Source organism: Nematostella vectensis, chromosome 3 (genome assembly GCF_932526225.1).
Source record: "Nematostella vectensis chromosome 3, jaNemVect1.1, whole genome shotgun sequence".
Classification (NCBI taxonomy): domain Eukaryota; kingdom Metazoa; phylum Cnidaria; class Anthozoa; order Actiniaria; family Edwardsiidae; genus Nematostella; species Nematostella vectensis.
Window position 1 is genome coordinate 2327243 of NC_064036.1, and position 11447 is coordinate 2338689.

Below are 11447 nucleotides of genomic sequence, written 5' to 3' on the forward strand. Positions count from 1 at the left end.
AGGACAGGTCACACACACTGTTACACGGCTGTAATTATCTGTTTGAATTTTGTCCTCTAATCGTTAACGTAACACCATATTTTTTCCTATTATTCCTTTCTGTCTGTTCACCAGCCATGTTATTATGACGGTGCAGCTGCGACACCGTGACGTCAATGTCGTAAAGGTATGAACCTAAGGCCATAAACTCCGTGTCGATCATTGAATTGTACCAGAAGGACACTGTCATAACTGTATTTTTTTCTTCGCCGATAAGTGCTTGTAGTTAAGCAAGGATCGGGTGCCGGCGTTTCACAAGCCTGGCAGAATAGCAGCTAGCGCGCGGGAAACATTCAGCGCTCGTCCATTCTACAGAGCAGAGAAACCAGACTGAGCCTGACCGAGAGAGAAAGCATTTTTTTGCCGCCACTATTCAAACGAATAGGATTGTGGATCCATCGGGGAACTAACAAAAAATCCAAGATTACCGATACATTCTTTTTACTTGAGACATCACAATTTGGCTAAGTGCAGCTGCTTAAAATAACATGTCTAACCAGGATAGCTCCGAAGTGACCCATGAACCATTGCTGAGATATGATGATGACGACTCTTTCGCTGCTTTTGGTGGAAACACGGCTAGTGCGGGAGACGCTGATAGTCTCGAGGGGCATGTTATTACAGTTATCCGACCATCAAACAATAACTCGCTACACAGACTCGTTCGAAAGCCGTTGTTTTGGTCTGTTATTGCTGTAGTATTTTTATTGCTAGCGTGCGTTGTTTTGAGCGTTTTACTCGCAAAGTCACACTACAAGGTATCGCAGCAGCAGAGGGTTTGCTTGAGTGCTGGATGCCTCGATGCAGCACACTACATGCTCCACGCTGTTGACAACAAGAGTGAACCATGTAACGACTTCTTCCAGTATGCATGCGGTGGATGGATGAAGAATAATCCCATTCCAAGCTCAGAGGCGTTTTGGGGGACCTTCTCGTGGTTATGGAAAAAGAACCAAGCAACCATTAAGCGTCTGTTAACGGACGACTCAATCAAGAACTCAACGAGCAAAGCGGTTCGTGCTGCGAGAACGTTTTACGACGCGTGCATGAATTTGGATGAGATTAATAACCGTGGATCTAAACCGCTGCTTGAACTCATAGACAAAATCGGAGGATGGTCGCTTTCGGACTCCTGGGACTCAAGTAAATTTGTCTTTGCCGAAACGCTTAAACGAGTACAGATCCAATATAATACGCCAGTGTTTTTCAACTTCGATGTTGATGCCGATGACAAGGACTCGTCTAGCAATATTATCAAGGTACAGTAAGTCTAATTGTAAGCGATTTTCACTTAGCGCTTGTTTGTAAAGTCGTTTTATTATTGTACGGTCGGAGTGTTTGGACTGCTATTTAATCGAAGATTCTCAAGGGAATGGAGTATTTCACAAGATATTCGTAAGACCGAAATTTTAATAGCTATGGCCTTCAGCCATCCATGTTGTTTTCACACGTGACTGACAACTGTCTATTCATTAGCATATTAAAAGGCTATTCAGGGTTTAGAAGAGAAAAAAGGGTCCTAGAGATTAATGAACCATCTTAAACCGCGAAAAGCTAAGCGCTCAATTCAAAACCAGCTTTTATAAAGATTACTAGAGGCAAAGAGAGAGAAAAGCTCTCAACAACAACAAATATATTTTCGAAGCTAAAAACACAGGAAGGAGAAGTGCACTCCAAACCTGCCTACGTCAGAGAGATATACCGCTATGATCATCCCGGAGGAAATAAAGCGTTCGCGTTTATATTAAGTACCCTATTTGCCTTGTAGCTGGATCAAGCAGGAATAGGAATTGAGAGGAGCTATTATCTGCTTAACGAAACCAGTGAGGTAGGTGGATTCATAGTTGACTTGTCCTAAGCATTTTTACCACCCATTATAAAGCATTAGTAATATAAAGGTATTTGGATAGTTTATGGTTTGTCCTTTAATTAAATTAAATTACATTTTAAAAAATTGAGAAGGCGGGCATTCAACAACGTTCTTCAATCCATATGCCAGCCCAGCTTCGAATAAGCTCCCCCGACTCACCCTAGACAATTAGCCCTAAACTTCCTCATTACTCCCTCCACTTGCTCGGCTGCTTCATCCCAGAGTTGCCCCATTCTCCTCCCTTTGCCCAGGTGCTTTAATCCTAGGCTCGCCATCCCCCATTCACTCCTGTCTGCACCCCTCGCTCGCCTCATTTTCCCTCTTCAGACGCCAAAGGGACTGACCCTCCTCCCCAGATAGTTACACCCCTACTAGTCTCAGCCCCACCCCTTCCCAAAGTTAAAATCCTGTGCTTCCCCTCAGACTAACCTTCTTCGACACCCTAGTTACACCCCTACTAGTCTCAGCCCCACCCCTTCCCCAACGTTAAAATCCTGTGCTTCCCCTCAGACTAACCTTCTTTGACACCCTAGTTACACCCCTACTAGCCTCAACCCCACCCCTTCCCCAACGTTAAAATCCTGTGCTTCCCCTCAGACTAACCTTCTTTGACACCCTAGTTACACCCCTACTAGCCTCAACCCCACCCCTTCCCCAACGTTAAAATCGTGGCTTCCCCTCAGACTAACCTTCTTGGACACCCTAGTTACACCCCTACTAGTCTCAGCCCCACCCCTTCCCCAACGTTAAAATCGTGGCTTCCCCTCCGACTAACCTTCTTGGACACCCTCCCCTTAAGAAGTTAAAAGCCTTTTCTCCTTAGATATACTGGATTCACCCATGTCCTGACTTGCTTTTATCCTCTCCCCTACAGGAACTGACAGCATACCTGGAGTACATGACCCGGGTTGGCGTGCTACTCGGAGGCAAGGACGAGACCACTGTCCGGGACAAGATGCGGGAGGTGCTTCGACTAGAAATACAGCTAGCACAGGTAATCCGCATCGTGGTGAAATCAGGGCTAGTACGAGACAAGAAAGCGTGTTATACCACGCAACTACTTGATTTTGTTGCGCCTGAAGTTTGACTGGGTAATTTTGTATGCGTTTGCATTTACGCTTATGTTCTAGCGAGACAGCACTGTAGGATGTTAGAACGTAAGTGGGTATTTAATAGATACGGCAATTTGCCACTTCAGGGAAGCGCAGTAAAGAGGCGGAAATTAACGAGCTTTTTGGTTTTGAAACGCTTAGCTTTTATCGGCTATGGACAATTACAAGTACGCATTTTGCTTCCTACTACTGACTAGTTCCATTGTATTTAAATCAGCACGTGCATAACGCCTAATCCCTGCTTTAACCTGCGTAGCGGCTCCCTAGAGACCCGAGACAACCAAATAGACCTCGATGTTTTTCAGTGTACGTCACAACGATCTGTGCATGGCGTAACCGACTAAGACAGGCCTGGGATCCTGGTTATTGCCTCCCCATTAATGCGCGCGTGCCTCTGGTACTTGTGTGTTGTACAGTTCGCTAGATAGCGGTGCTGGACCCGAAATCTCCAGCCTAACCTTAAAGTTTTAGCTGTCATACGATGATTCAGTGCAACTTCTTGATGTATGGTCTATTTTTTTTCTTTTTTATTTGAACGAAGTTCGATCCTCGTTGCATGATATATTTTTTTAAACATTGTTTATTTTCCTTTATTTTCCTTTTTTATTTCTGAACAAGTTATTGTGTTTATGAACTTTTTTTATCTGAATCGCTAATGGACGAAAGCATACTGCGCTGCAATTTTTTGCAGTTTTGTGGCTTTTTCTGTAGCAGGCGCATAGCTGGGGGTGGGGGGTGGGTTGGGGGAGAGGTGGAAAAGGGTAGCGCGCATCCCCCTTGCCCGCTATATTAATGTGGATCATTTCCTGTTGAAGGATCATCAGATATTTTCTTTTTTCCACGCGTTCCCCCTACCTCTACATTCCTTCTCAATTCTTTGGCATTTGCATCTGTCATAGTCGGTTTCTAAGTACGGGTCTATTTTTTCTGGTTATTTAGAATTTGACGCTTGAGATTTCACGAAACTGAGTGATGCATATTTTGGATTAAGAAGCAATTTGTTTATCTTTTCCAGATATTTATACCCCCGGATAACAGAAGCCAGATCGATCAGTTGTACACGAAGATCACGGTGAAGGAGCTCATTTCCCTTTGTCCCAAGGTATTTTAAAGGGGGCATCTATTAAAGTGGTTTTTCGTAGGGTTCGGTTAAATTAGAAGGTAACCTAAAAATAACACATAGATGTCCAGTTTAGATTATCTACTTGTCTTATTGTAAGGGAGTCTTAACGTAGCCTAATTATTTCGCATCCATCGCTACAAACTGCTGCGCCATACATTGGTTGATCCTCTTTGTATCTTCTACGATATTAATGTTAAATGATATCCTTTTTTTTCAGATTCCGTGGATGGATTTCTTTTCAAGTGCATTTTCAGGAGTAGCCGTGATAAAAGAAAGTGAGAGTGTTGTTGTTATGGCAACAGAATATCTACGCGCATTGTCAGCCGTCATCAGTGGAGCCAATCAGACGTAAGAATTAAAAATGCATGTCACGATTAACGCTCGAGATAAACACTCACAATTATCGCGTGAGATTCGTGTCATGCAAGCAGCCACACGTTGCTATTTAACGCAAATTATGCTGGTCCATCAATGCCACATGTCAACTAGCATATCCCATGTAATACAGTATCACAATAATAATAATATCCATTCCAGCCTTGCAATATTCCAACCTTATAATGAGAACACAAGTGTTCTGTGTTATTCTTGAAACATCTTTTATCCTTCTTACCAGGCATCACCCAACTTGTCTAGTTTCAAAAAGGCCCTACCCCTTTACCAGGAAACACTTTTAACATCTGGTGTATAACCTTACCAGGAAACAGGATAACTACTAACTGTTATCTTGAAATTTACCTAACGTTTGTCTTGGGTTCACTTGGCCTTACCCCTTATATCGTCATAATTTGGCCCCACCAATTTACCAGGCAATACATACATTGTCTTGTGTTCACTTGACCCTACCCCTTGTATCGTCTGGTTTTAATTTGGCCCTACCAATTTAGCAGGCAATACCTAACTTTGTCTTGTGTTCACTTGACCCTACCCCTTGTATCGTCTGGTTTTAATTTGGCCCTACCAATTTACCAGGAAATACCTAGCTTTGTCTTGTGTTCGCTTGACCCTACCCCTTGTACCTTCTGGTTTTAATTTGGCCCTACCAATTTACCAGGAAATACCTAACTTTGTCTTGTGTTCACTTGACCCTACCCCTTGTATCCTCTGGTTTTAATTTGACCCTACCCCTTGTATCGTCTGGTTATAATTTGGTCCTACCAATTTACCGGGGAATACCTAACTTTGTCTTGTGTTCACTTGACCCTACCCCTTGTATCGTCTGGTTTTATTTTGGCCCTACCAATTTACCAGGGAATACCTAACTTTGTCTTGTGTTCACTTGACCCTACCCCTTGTATCGTCTGGCTTTAATTTGGCCCTACCAATTTAACAAAAAAATACCCAACCTTACTAACTCTGTTTTTTTTTTAATACCTAACTCTCCTCATGTTTTAGTGTGTTGAATGACTACATGGTTTGGCATGTTGTCGAGCATTTTGCCCCGTCCCTCTCCTCCCCGTTCCGTGACGCACACCAAGCCCTCCGCCAAGTACTGGACGGAGCCAGTAAGGCCGAAGACCTCTGGGCGCGCTGTATAAGCGAGACAGACGAGGCTGTTGGTATGGCTTTAGGGAAGCTCTTTATTAAGGAAACATTTGAGGGATCAAGCAAAACTCAGGTAAAATACAGGCGCGTACGAATTACGGTTTGTAAGGGATTCCGATATTTTTCCAAATCATAATAAATCATAGTAAAGCCACAGGATAGGGAGGGGAAAGCACCCCCTCCATCATGGCACATACAAGCCATATTAAAAAAAACATTCTTGCTATACATTGTTGGAAATGCTTGTGCAGCCTTAATTAGATGCTCATCTGATGCATCTCTGTGGTCGAAGCCGCAAGTTAAACCTCTAGCGTTAGGTCCGCGAGCCCAGTCTAAGCACTTGCCCTTATAATTCTAGGGATAATAGAAGTTATGTTTTCCTCAATAGGCGACAGAAATGATTGACGCAATACGTGCAGCATTCAAGAAACGCCTTCCTTATTTGGACTGGATGGATGAGAAAACGCGACTCGCTGCCATTGATAAGGTATACTGTCAAAGTTAGAAATCTTGCGCACTTGATATGCTTGTTTGGTTTTTGCAGCCATTTTTAATTTTTCATTGTTAAATCTATGTCAGTGCAGGGGCGGCGGAAGGGGAGGGGCAGGGGGCGCCAGCCCCCCCTCTTTTCTGAGCGGATGTTTCTTTATATATGAACGTCTTTTTTAGCCAACGGGTTTTAAGCGGTGCATATGCAACCGACAACAAATTTGTTGACAGTTTAAAATGCCGTGCATAAAAACTAAGGTTATCCTCCGCGTTCTTATAAATAGCGCTTAAGAATTTGAAACCACCACCCACGCCTCCCCCCCTGAAACCACCACCCACGCCTCCCCCCTGAAACCACCAACCACCCCTCCCTCTGAAACCACTACCCACCCCTCCCCCCAACCCCCCCCCCCCCCCCCCCCCCCACCTATGGAACCCATCCGCCGCCCCTGCAGTGTAATGTAAAATCAGCCTAAAATCCGAATAGATAGAGGGTTATAGCTTTCAAGTTTACAGTAATTTTAACTTTAGATTTAAACGTGCAAAGGCCTGAAGAACAATAAGGCCAGACAGCTGCAGGGGCCACACCCTATCGCGTGCACACATCCTCGAGCATAACTAAATTATGCTAATGTAACAGGCATATTCACCTCACGTGATATTTGGGTGTATTGATATTGTGAAATGATATTCACCTAGCGATATCTACTCCGTATTCGGATTCGACGTCGCGATAAGTACCTTTTGTCCTTGTCATAGCAATTCCATTGATCTTTTTTTTTCCTATTGGCTAACATGTATAACATTTCAGGCAGACGCAGTTGTGGATATGATTGGTTACCCATCGTTTATTGAAAGTGATGCAGAGTTAGATTCAAGATACAAAGAGGTAGGTACCTTAACAACATTATGTGACAGATGCCACCCGAGAACGCGCTACCAACTTTATCGAAACCAGGCAAATATAATGCGCGTACGCAGGATTTATCTTGAAACTTGACCTTCAACTCACTTGTTGGAGGTCAAGGCGGGTGCGCACGCACCCTAGCTATAATTTTTAATTTAACGAATACGATCTGATGAATGTTTTTTTTAATGTGTGTTTTTTCAGCTTGCCGAGGAGTTTACTGAGGTGGAGTATTTTGCAAATCAGCTTGCGGAAGTGAAATTTTCTTATAAGAAGAACATTGGGGAGCTGCGTAAACCGGTTGACAAGAATAAGTGAGTATATCAATGCACCAAATCATCCGAGCACGGCATATCTCATAAAAAAACGTACCACTTTTTTGACTGATGGTTTTGTTGTTGTTTTTGTTGTTTAAGGTGGCTAATGACTCCACAGACCGTGAATGCTTACTACAGCCCATCAAGAAACCAGATAGGTGAGGCCATTAAATCACACCCCCAACTATGATCAGTTGTGTCTTAAGGGATGGAACAGATAGGTGAGACCATTAAATCACACCGCCAACTATGATCAGTTGTGTCTTAAGGGATGGGACAGATAGGTGAGGCCATTAAATCACACCCCCAACTATGATCAGTTGTATCTTAAGGGATGCAACAGATAGGTGAGGCCATTAAATCACACCCCCAACTATGATCAGTTGTGTCTTAAGGGATGGGACAGATAGGTGAGACCATTAAATCACACCGCCAACTATGATCAGTTGTGTCTTAAGGGATGGGACAGATAGGTGAGGCCATTAAATCACACCCCCAACTATGATCAGTTGTATCTTAAGGGATGCAACAGATAGGTGAGGCCATTAAATCACACCCCCAACTATGATCAGTTGTGTCTTAAGAGATGGGACAGATAGGTGAGACCATTAAATCACACCCCCAACTATGATCAGTTGTGTCTTAAGGGATGGGACAGATAGGTGAGACCATTAAATCACACCGCCAACTATGATCAGTTGTGTCTTAAGGGATGGGACAGATAGGTGAGGCCAATAAATCACACCCCCAACTATGATCAGTTGTGTCTTAAGGGATGGGACCTGGTTGGATGAAGGTTTTCTCTGAAGAGGGGAAGGGGCTCAGTGACAAAAGGTTAGGGGGAATTATTTATTGTTATATATGGCTTTCTGGCAGCCCAAAGGAGGGGGGAGGGGGGTTAAACCCCCTAGATCCATTATTTGGGAATCTCTAGTATATGGCGAACCCGTCCCACATTCTAGCTTGCCAACATTTTATTATGGGACGTCAGAGAACCACTGTAGAAGGCAGAGTCGATCTCCTGTGTCTGTGCTTGGCTAAATCGTCAAAGTGGGATAAACATACTAAACACTTTCTTCATCCATGTAAATTGCTTGGCAGCGCAGAAGCACACCGGATAGAGCCCGCAATATTGAATTCATTTATTCATTGTACTGAAATTCGGATAAAGTTGGCCCATCTGTCCCTTTTTCGCCCTCACCCTTGCTCTCGTGTCCACGCATCGACTAGGCTCGATCTTCAGGTCGTTTCTGAGCCCGCGGTAAAGCTCAAAAAGAGCCTATGTATCGACACTTTTATCTTCTTTATTCATTTTTAAATCAATATTTATATCATATAACCATTTCATCTTGTTTCAGTATTTCCCGCTGGTATTCTACAAGCACCTTACTTCGATAAGCGTTCCCCAAAGTAAGTTTCCTCGGGTTCGATAGGGTGTTACCAACTCATAATAGGGTGAAATGATAATTGTACCTCTCTTTGCTCTTTATACAAAACAGCTAAAATAGTCTAAGTTAGTCTAGTTCCCCACGGACTACTTGGGGCTAAGCCGAACTATCCTGTACCACAGCGTTTCTTGCGGTTCTGTCTTATGTCTTTGTTTTGGTATTTAGATTTGTGAACTATGGAAGCATAGGGGCGGCAGTGGGACACGAACTTGTTCATGGATTCGATAACTCGGGTGAGTACTCGTCACTCGCGAGGGATACTGGTTACCTGAGATAGTAAGTGCTGACTTTTAAGAAAAGTTAAGAAATGTTTATGATGCTCAAGAATTCGCAGGAAAGGTGCTCTTTCCCGCATTATTGGCTGACGCCTGTGATCTAAATATTGAACAGTGTTTTGGGCTTGGGACCCAAAAAGGTTTCTCTTCACCTATTCTTCGTCCGCCGCATAGTGGACAGTGAAGTGACAGCGTCTTGGGGAAGGGCAAGAGTATCCTTTTCGTCACACCCGTTTTCCTGCAGGTCGGATGTACGACAAGAGGGGTAACTATGGGACGCCGTGGTGGACGCAAAAGGCAGTGGACGGGTTTAAAGTCAAGGCGGATTGTCTAATCAAGCAGTATAACCAGTTTAACTACTACGGCAAAAACGTAAGTGAGATATCGTTTTCGGATAATAATCCCTTATTGTATCTCATGCGTAATTTGTGTATAGGACAATGGGAAGTATACATTAGGAGAGAACATCGCAGATAACGGCGGCCTGAAGGCTTCGTATGCGGTAAGTACAGGGTCAAAACAGACGACGGTAATGGGTGGAACACGCGACCGAAACATGTTTTTAGGAAACAACATATTTAACCGAGGTTATGCATTCCCAGGCGTACCAAGACTGGGTCCAGAAACACGGCGAAGAAAATACGCTTCCCGTGATTGGTTCTGAGTGGGGACTCACAAACGATCAGCTCTTCTTTATTGCATATGGGCAGGTTAGTGACTTGTACAATGCGTTACAATGGCGTTTTTCTTTTTTTAAACATGCCGTTTGGGGGTGGCTGGGGCGTTGCGAGGTGTCCCCCTCCCTCCCTCCCTCCCTCTCTCCCTCCCTCCCTCCCTCCCTCCCTCCCTCCCTCCCTCCCTCCCTCCCTCCCTCCCTCCCTCCCTCCCTCCCTCCCTCCCTCCCTCCCTCCCTCCCTCCCTCCCTCCCTCCCTCCCTCCCTCCCTCCCTCCCTCCCTCCCTCCCCCCCCTCCCCCCCTCCCTCCCTCCCCCCCTCCCCCCCTCCCCCTCCCTCCCTCCCTACCTCCCTCCCTCCCTCCCTCCCTCCCTCCCTCCCTCCCTCCCTCCCTCCCTCCCTCTCCCTCCCTCCCCCCATATGTCCAATTCCAAAAGATCGCCGATGGATAAATTATTGTAAAGTCAGGTGACGATAACCCTTATGCTGCTTTGTTTATGTCTCAGAGCTGGTGTGCCAGTATTCGACCCGAGAAAGCGATCGCCATGTTGGATACGGATCCGCATTCTCCTAATAAATTCAGGTACATACTCATCCGAACATGGACAGAAGACTAGAGGGAACGCCCTAAGACTCGTGCCATTTGCTAAAGTGAACGCAGCCATTTTAGTGGTTTGCACAGTCGTGGTTATTAAAACGGCCATAATCCTTTGCGCGCCTCGTATCTTTCAGTTTATTGCGACAGTGGATGAGACAGCGCGCTATCGTAGTTGTTTAGGGAAAGCAGATCAGTGTTCTATTCTCCACACCTGAATTTCATTTTTTTTTTTATGTAGTCGATTAAAAGACAAAATATAAAAGAAAAGGAAATAAAGGCGGGCAGTTGTTTGCATACTCCTCGTGTTTTTTTTAGCTCGGAACACTTGTTGAGGGGAGATAACCCGAGGAAAAAGCGAAAAATAGGCGAGGGCCCAGCAAACTCACGTCTGAACCGGAAATCCAGTCTGGCACTTAATAGTGACACTTTTTAAATGTTCCGACCCAATCCATCTTAAGATTCCATGTGTTGCAATTTCATTATCTAATCTCTTACTCCCATCTAGGGTTCTTGGCACGTTATCCAACTTGAAAGAGTTTGCGCGTGCGTGGAAGTGCCCACTTGGCAGCCCTATGAATCCTGTAAAGAAATGTGTTATCTGGTAATACCAAGGCACTCGAATATCAAGAGTATTATGGGAACATTATCTGGTGATACCAAGGCACGCTCGCATATCAAGAGTATAGGGAAACGCCATGGGCTAGGTGGACAAATATCGTCTGTTTTCTACAGATAGATAAGAGCCCTGTTTAACGATTGTACATAAACACAGGGTACATTGACTTTGTCAGTATATTAAACATAATTTATTATAATTAACAATGTATGGCATGTATGAAGTGTTTTTCTTTGAAAGCGTTTAAAAAAACGGGTTCAGAAAAAAGAGTAATGAAAATGGTCAATGAATATGTGCAGAATTGTTGTTGTGTTTGGAGGGAAGGAAGTCTGGACATAGTAAGGACACTCAAAAGATCCCAAAGGAGTCGACGGGAGAGGGGGGGGGGGGGAAAGATCCCATAGGAGTCGGCGGGAGAGGGGGGGGGAAAGATC

The 11447-nt window shown here is 44.5% G+C and overlaps 1 protein-coding gene across 2 annotated transcripts; it reads left to right on the forward strand.

Moving 5' to 3' along the window:
- Nucleotides 1–13: 13 nt before the first annotated feature.
- LOC5504620 (endothelin-converting enzyme 2) lies at nucleotides 14–11305 on the forward strand. 2 transcript variants are annotated; one of them, XM_048724834.1, is made up of 18 exons: nucleotides 16–166; nucleotides 257–1298; nucleotides 1808–1867; nucleotides 2784–2903; nucleotides 4037–4123; nucleotides 4362–4492; nucleotides 5540–5762; nucleotides 6078–6176; nucleotides 6990–7067; nucleotides 7290–7399; nucleotides 7502–7560; nucleotides 8761–8812; nucleotides 9016–9083; nucleotides 9370–9497; nucleotides 9562–9627; nucleotides 9728–9835; nucleotides 10306–10382; nucleotides 10903–11305. In XM_048724834.1, exons 2-18 carry the CDS (start codon nucleotides 528–530, stop codon nucleotides 11000–11002), a joined length of 2337 nt encoding a protein of 778 aa, XP_048580791.1. In that variant the 5' UTR covers nucleotides 16–166; nucleotides 257–527; the 3' UTR covers nucleotides 11003–11305. The 2 variants fall into 2 exon arrangements, with proteins under 2 accessions (XP_048580790.1, XP_048580791.1); XM_048724833.1 differs by having other exon boundaries at nucleotides 14–1298.
- The last annotated feature ends 142 nt before the right edge of the window (nucleotides 11306–11447 follow it).

Coding starts and splice junctions, on each gene's coding strand:
- LOC5504620 (XM_048724833.1), top strand. CDS start 528: ATGTCTAACCAGGATAGCTCCGAAGTGACCCATGAACCATTGCTGAGA. Junction 4,493..5,539: donor ATCAGTGGAGCCAATCAGAC/GTAAGAATTAAA, acceptor CTCATGTTTTAG/TGTGTTGAATGACTACATGG. Junction 10,383..10,902: donor CATTCTCCTAATAAATTCAG/GTACATACTCAT, acceptor ACTCCCATCTAG/GGTTCTTGGCACGTTATCCA.